The 7,522-nt window shown below is 28.5% G+C and overlaps 1 protein-coding gene across 1 annotated transcript; it reads right to left on the bottom strand.

The window, feature by feature from the left end:
• Nucleotides 1-3,052: 3,052 nt before the first annotated feature.
• Nucleotides 3,053-6,165, bottom strand: LOC106333181. The gene is made up of 4 exons (XM_013771660.1): nt 6,053-6,165; nt 5,775-5,867; nt 5,359-5,574; nt 3,053-3,338 (listed from the first exon to the last, which is right to left on the bottom strand). Coding segments are annotated over exons 1-4 (492 nt in total). The 5' UTR covers nt 6,054-6,165; the 3' UTR covers nt 3,053-3,156.
• Nucleotides 6,166-7,522: the final 1,357 nt, after the last annotated feature.

Raw genomic sequence — 7,522 nt, 5'->3', positions numbered from 1 at the left:
ATTTAGCTTAGTATCTCTAGATGAATGTTTAGTGTTAGATTTACTTGTTTCCATGCTTGTTGAGGGTTCTCAATGCTATTTTAGTCTTGATCATACTTAAATAGATCTCGAGGCATTTCCGGCCCACAAGGTGTATGATGAAATGCCTGAACCAACTCTTCAATGCTTTTAGCTTGCTTTACCTAAGAGATTAGTTGATAAAAGAGTTAAGATTGCTATTAGACTTGTTCTCCATGTTTGCTTTATTAACATTCAACCTAAGAGATTAGATGCTTGAGTTGCTTTACCAAAAGAACATTCATCTAGAGATAGAGCTTGTTTAGCTTAGTGTCTAGGTATAAGAAAAGTGATTGATTGATAGTTTGCCACCTCTAGATTGGATCTGCAGCACCCAAGATCAAATGCCTAGCCCCATGAGTCCTCTTGTTTCATATTGAGAAAGAAAGATCATTACTTTATTGCATTAGTGTATTAGTTCTTAGTTCATACCATCTTTAAAACCGGATTGCACTTAGCTTAAGCATGAACTTGCATTCCATTTGCTTTAGAATCACCTAGGGTTGGTTCGACAATCTTTTATACTACAACATTTGATTAGGAGCCTTGAAAACTCCTAACATCAATAACTTCCAAAGTTTTAGGACTGACCATGGATAATGCCCGTACAACACAGAGAATGATCATTGATCAGCTTGGAGACTGGTGGGTTTCCAGAATAAACAAAAGAGAGTGTAAATACCGCATTTGAGTCACAACAACAGGTGAAGTTTCTCATAGGATGTAGATGGTGTGATATCTAGTTCTTGGTGCAGCTTGTTGAACTTCAAATTAAACTAGTTGCAGCAAGTTTTTGGAATGGAGACTGATACCAGTACCAGTATATACTTGTTCAGGAACCAATACTATAATTGAAAATCATATAGCAAACCATCAGATAGAGAGAAATTATGAATATTTTGCAGTTAAAACTTCACCTTTTTATCACATAAATAAGCTTGGAATTAAAATCTGGTCAACACACCCATAAATAGCTCTAAGAAGCAGCTAATCCCTATTAATGTTTTAAGTGTTAGAACAAAATGCACAGTCTAGAAACAGAGAAGATGATCGATAAACCCTCCGAGATTTTGTGTGAGAATTAATGACGCGAGTAGTGTAAGATAGAATTAAGCACTAAATTTGGAGGCAAATAACGGAAATAATAAAATTTATATTGAACAATCAGCCAATGTTCCAGAATAAAATGTCAAAAATGTGAAATAAAATGTCGTGAAATGATGAAGATCAAAACTAGCGTGTATAAGTGGTATACCATTAATTTTTCCAAATATATAGTTTCATCTCTCTTTTTTTGATAAAAGGTTTATATAGGGGAAAATTGTTTTTTAGACAAAAAAAATGATAACTATGTCCTATTAGGCTAATTTATTTTTTGTACCATTTTCTCTTCTAAAATGCTTTAGTATTTTCAAAAATAAATCAAATAAATAGTTTTACGAACAAAACAAAATTCAAAAAATAGTAACTACTGATGAAATACGTATATCAACTTATTGGTATTTTTTTTATAATTCTAAAAATGTTTAAATCGTAATTTCATATTTTGTTTTACAAAAAGTAGAATTGACATTCTACACATTAGAAAATGTAATCAACTTTTTTTCATTGAATCTAATATGTTTAGAATACATGATCTACGTAAATAATAGTATTCTAAAAATATTTGAAAAACACATTCCACGCTTAACCTATCGTTCTAAAATCTGTAGAATCTGGAATCTACACATTACTATAAATCTAAAACCTCTAGAAATCGAAATCTACACAATACTATAAATCTAAAACCTCTGAAATCGAAATCTACATATTACTATAAATCTAAAACTAGTAGAAATCGATTTCAAACATGTTTAGTGTGTTCTACATATAGTAGAATACAAATTCTACGGATAAAGATAATCAGTACAAAAATATGGGAAGATAATATTTGGAAATATTTAGTTTCCTTATATTTATTAAATCGATTTTTTTTAAAAAAATCATGATTTATAAAATCAATTTTTAAATTAAAACATCGATTTGGAAACCGTTTGAACTAAACCGGTAGATCATGATCTGAACTGGTAAAAGACTTTTATACCCTTGTTCTTTTTATATATAATAAATCATTATTTAAATAATAAATAATAATAAATAATTTTTTTTATGTTTTCGAATTATACTTTTTCAAATTCGAACTTTTTTTTAAAAAGAAATTGGATTTTTTTTCAAAATTTTATATGTATTTTTAAGTATTTATTTATATATTTATTAGAATCCTAAATTCCACATTCTAAAAATCCTAATCCACCTCTCAACTTTAAACTCAAAGGAGGTGTTGTTGGTTTATATATTTTGATTGATTTAGAAATCTATGTAGTATTTATAAATCCAAGTAAAATATACGGATTTTTAAATTTTTTTGGATTAGCATTTACAAATCCGGAAGTTTTCCCTCGGATTTGAGTCTTTGTATTTTTAACAAAAAAATCCAAACAAATCCATTCAAGTTCATTATAAAATCAAATTTATTAGTAAATCCGTATGATTGAATAACACTTGATTTGATATAGAATTTATGAATCATTAAACCAATAACACATGATTTTAATACATATTTGAAAATCATAGAACCAATAACACTAGAATTAGTTCAGATTTTCAAATCAATTAAAATACAACAACCAATAACCCTCACTAAGTCTATATTAATTAACCTTAGGGGTATAAATATCTTTTACACTTCATTAAAAATGAGGGTAAAAATGGTTAGCGTAAATATGAAAAGTAGTACTATAAAAGTGGTATTTGTGGCAATTTCTCTTGTTTTGAGGGATTTTTAATATTTTTCAAATTATTTTAGTTAAAAATTATATCTTAATATTTAACATATTTTTATTAATAGTAATTTTGAATTTTTAATTGAAGTTAAGGATAATATTGTCATTTTGAAAATATTTAGACTAATAAGACATAAAATATACGAGATTAGCCTAATAAAATATAATTATCATTTTTTTTGTCCAAAAAACAATTTTCCCCGTATAGTTTCATCTCATGAGGCCATTATTTATGGAATCATGAAGGAAACTATAAGATCCTCAATAAACAAGTTAATCATTTGTGATCCTTCAAACTGGTTCCCGATTTCGTAGCGACTGGGCGATGCGAAAACTTCACATTGGTATCAATATTCTTACGCTGCGAAGCTCTTTTTGAGACATGACCGTTACTCTTTAAACCCGTCTTAGCTTTATTCTCTTTGCTTTTGGTTATGCTTCCGATCAATGCATCATTATCTGAAGAAGAAAATTTCAAAGCAAAAGTCATTTTTTCCTATATTGAGTCCATGAGTATAGTAAATATCCATGTACACAAAGAATTATTAGGACTCTTATAATCATTTAGACTTTATACTGATTTTGAAAAAAATGATGACATGACTTAAACCTAATTATGATATGGACATTTACATTTAATGGTGATTTATATTTTCGATAAGTGTTTAAAGTAACGTAATAACTCATAAATCATCACTAATATAACAATAAATAATATAATAGTAAAAATAGAAATATGTTTAAAATTTTCAAAATATTATTTAATTCTATTTTTTATAATTATATATTTTTTCTTGGTAAAACAAATCTTCGAAATATTATGGAAAATTGCCACAAATACCACATTCATAGTACCACTTTTCATGTCTACACTAATCACTTTTAATGAAGGGTAAAAAATACTTATACACCTAGGGCTAAATAATCTAAACTTAGGATTTAGAATTGGGGGTGGGGTAAGGTTTTTGGAATATGAAATTTAGGATTCTAATAAATATATAAATAAATACTTTAAAAATAAAAAAAAAATTAAAAAAATAGTTTCAAACATAATTTTCGATTTTCAAAATGAAAATTTGAAAAAATATAAAAAAAAATTTCGAAAAAAATAATTCAAAAGAAAAAATTTTATAAAAAAGTTTGAATTTGAAAAAGTATAATTCGAAAACATTAAACATTTTATTATTATTTTATTTATTTAAATAATAATTTATTATATATATAGAAAACAAGGGTATAAGAGTCTTTTGCTACTTAATGAAAAAAGTATTTTCGAAAATGTTCATTTAGTGGTGGTAAAGATGAAAAATAGTACCATGAAAGTGGTAAAGATGAAATTTTTCCAAATAGTATGCAATTTTTTTTGAAATTGTACTTTTCTAGTTCCAACGGTATTAGTTTCTTTTCAATATCTACAAATTTTAGAAATATTATTCAGTTTTACGTTTTGATGATTATACCTAAGAATTTTTAATATTATAGAATTTGATTTAATATATTTTTACCAAAAGAAATATATAAATTTTTTCCCAAGATTATGATTTTAAATTTATACATATATACTATTAAATTTAAATACCAAAATATTTATTTTATCTTAATTTTTAAATATAATTAAAAGAAAATTTAAAATTAAATTTTGAAAACAGATAATAAAATCTAATAATTAACAAAATTTTATTTTTAAATATACTTTAAATTTTAAAACTTTTATTTCTGCATTTGGTGCAGTAAAACATATAGTATATATTAGGCCTGAGACTTATTATTCGAGATCCGCTCCGGATCCGCTCTTAAAATAGGATATCTGGGGTGTCCGGATTGGAATCCGGATAGTAAAATTTTGGATCCGTCCAAACCGAATCTGAATCCGGATATCATAATTTTTAGGTCTGGATATCTGGAACCGTATTTTTAAAACACATTAAATTTTTAAATTTCATTAATATTTATATTTGATATATTCATATTTATACATGAATTAATCTTATAATATTATATTTTAGTTTTTACAATATTATAGACATATATAAATATTTAATTTATGTATTATATTAAAAAATTAGTATTTTTAAAAAAATATTATTTTTAAGTATTTTTACGGATCCGGGTATCCGCAGGTAATAGAATATCGGGACGGGTATCCGAAATCCGGATATCCGAAATCCACGAATGTAGATCCATATATTAAATTCACGGATCCGACGAATCCGAATCCGGATCCGGATTCGGATTCGGGTACCCTGAATTTTCCGGATATCCGGATCCGTCCCAGGCTTAGTATATATGCAAATAACTTGTTGATCAAGTTTAATTATTATTTATTTTTGTAAATAAGCCTACTGCATGCCTAACGAGTAAAAAGCTACTGCATGCCTAATGAATAAAATTGAGAAAATCTATTATACTATTTAGATTTTTTTTTTCTAAATTTATCATGATACCTAGATCTCCTACAAAATTTTCTACAATTACATACCAGGACTTGATACAACAGCGCGTGGGCGTAAAACCGGGATGGTTTTGGGTTTTTGTATCGGTTCGATTTCAGCTCCTCTTCTTTTTTTTTCGATTTCAGCTCCTCTGATATGCTTTTTCATGTCCTTGGATTCACTTTCAGACATGAAAACACTTGGAATGTAAATCTTAGGAATCTTCGCCACAATTATATGCAAATCTTCTTCTTGCTTATTCTCTGTCCAGATGGAAAAGAATAGTTTGGATTTGGTAATTTCTAGGGATGAAACTACCGAATCAATAAATCTATCGAATAGAACTAACCAAGTCAATGTTTCTAAACATTAAAGTAGGTAACCTAGTCAATCCTAATCATCTAGCTCAAAAACTTATAGAAAAGTCAAACTTAGAGGAGAAAAAAAGGCAGACATAAATTACCAGAGGCACGAGATTGGAGATAGTTAGAGTTCAGACAAGAACCACTTTGGTTGCAGTTAAAAATTTTGTCTTTTGCTTTAACTCGCGGATACACTACGAAATTCCAAGAAAAATGGGGGAAATTAAGTAAAATAATCTGAATTTAATTGGCTTAGCGGATTTTAATTCATCAATAAATATAGAAAAAACTGAATCGAAATCGATGGGCGAAAAGAAACGATGAAACATAGAAAAAGTTTTTATCAAAAAAACATAGAAAAAGTTTCGAGCAAACCCACTTGCTAATTTTTGTTCTGATTGATCGTTCTGCGCAATGGCTTAAGGTTGGAGAGAGAGGAATACCAATTAAATTGATACTCTATTGTCCTTTTTTTTGGTGTGGTTATGAAGGTCAAACTCTTCATGCTTCTGTTTTAAATACGACTCGTTTTCGTCAACTTTTGAAATACGACTCTTTTCTCACCAGCCGTTGCTTTTTTTCTTCCATGTTCTTTTTCCTTTTGTCAGGTTCCATGTGAATTTAAGTTGGAATCTTTAATATTACGCAATGTTTTCCAGTTTAGTTTTTTTCCCTCAGTTTTCCAGTTTCGTTATATCTTTTTTATAATCCTCAACATTTTATACAGAAGAACAGAAAACATTTGTAAAATAAAATGATATATGTTTTTTTAAAAGGGATTTCCTCTAAACATGCAAAATAAATAATATAAAGAAATGCCTTCCGGGGTCATATAGTTTGGAAAGTAATTTGAAGGGCTTCAGCGTCGATAGAGTTTCTCATACATTTTATATTAATATATACTCTCTGTTTTTTTAAGTATGATTTTTTAGAGTATGCACGTTTATTAAGAATTTAATAAATATTTATAATTTATTTTATTTTTTATTTTATTATACATTTTTCAATAACTTTCCACCAATGAAATTTAATCAATTCAAATATTCTTAATTAATGTTCCTCAAAAATATGAAAAAGTACCTTAACAATATAAAAAATCTATCTTTGTGGAACAAGAAAAAAATCTAAAACATCTTAATTTCGGGAACGGAAATAGTATAAAATAAAAAATAGACTAATTAAAAGCTCGCAGATAATAAAAAGTTTCCCGAACATTTAGGATAATCTCTCAGTAAGGAGACGTACGCCTGTCTCCAATTTGTCTAGATTTCTTCATTTTTAATCGAACTGATCTCCAATGTTGTTGTTGCATACTTGTTCTTGCTCTGGCTACCCGATGATGACCCAAAATCCTGAAGGAGGTTGCCATGTTCTGTCTGTATAAATGCGTAAGGATCTTCACCTCCATTGCTGCATAATCAAAGAGCAAAATCTCCACCAAACCAATGACCGAAAACAGATTAAGAAACATATTCGTGATTATTTTTATAGTGTATATACAATTGATTTGAAAGTCGGAAACTTTAAGAGACCCAACACATCACAATTGAATAATCAATATTGAAAGGAGATTGAATATGAAAAAAAGGAGGAAATCGTCGGCGTCTTCGTCCTTCAACTCAGATCCATCCGAAGGACGCGGCAACAAACCAGAAACGCCGCAAAGGCGAAGTCGTGGTTCCCGGCGAGAAAGACGTGAGTTTACGGCGGTGTGACGGCTGAGGAAGATGAAATAGCGGTATTACACTACAAGAAAATAGCGGTATTCTAACGGACATTCCGACAGAAAATGAAATCTTCGGAATATGCCGAGGAATTTCCGAGGATATTCCGCGGAAACACAAAATTT

The sequence above is a fragment of the Brassica oleracea genome, chromosome C3 (genome assembly GCF_000695525.1).
Source record: "Brassica oleracea var. oleracea cultivar TO1000 chromosome C3, BOL, whole genome shotgun sequence".
Lineage (NCBI taxonomy): Eukaryota > Viridiplantae > Streptophyta > Magnoliopsida > Brassicales > Brassicaceae > Brassica > Brassica oleracea.
This window is presented reverse-complemented; position numbering and strand designations above follow the sequence as displayed.

Coding starts and splice junctions, on each gene's coding strand:
- LOC106333181 (XM_013771660.1), bottom strand. Junction 5,575..5,774: donor TCTCCAATCTCGTGCCTCTG/GTAATTTATGTC, acceptor CCATCTGGACAG/AGAATAAGCAAGAAGAAGAT. Junction 3,339..5,358: donor CGCTGTTGTATCAAGTCCTG/GTATGTAATTGT, acceptor TTTCTTCTTCAG/ATAATGATGCATTGATCGGA.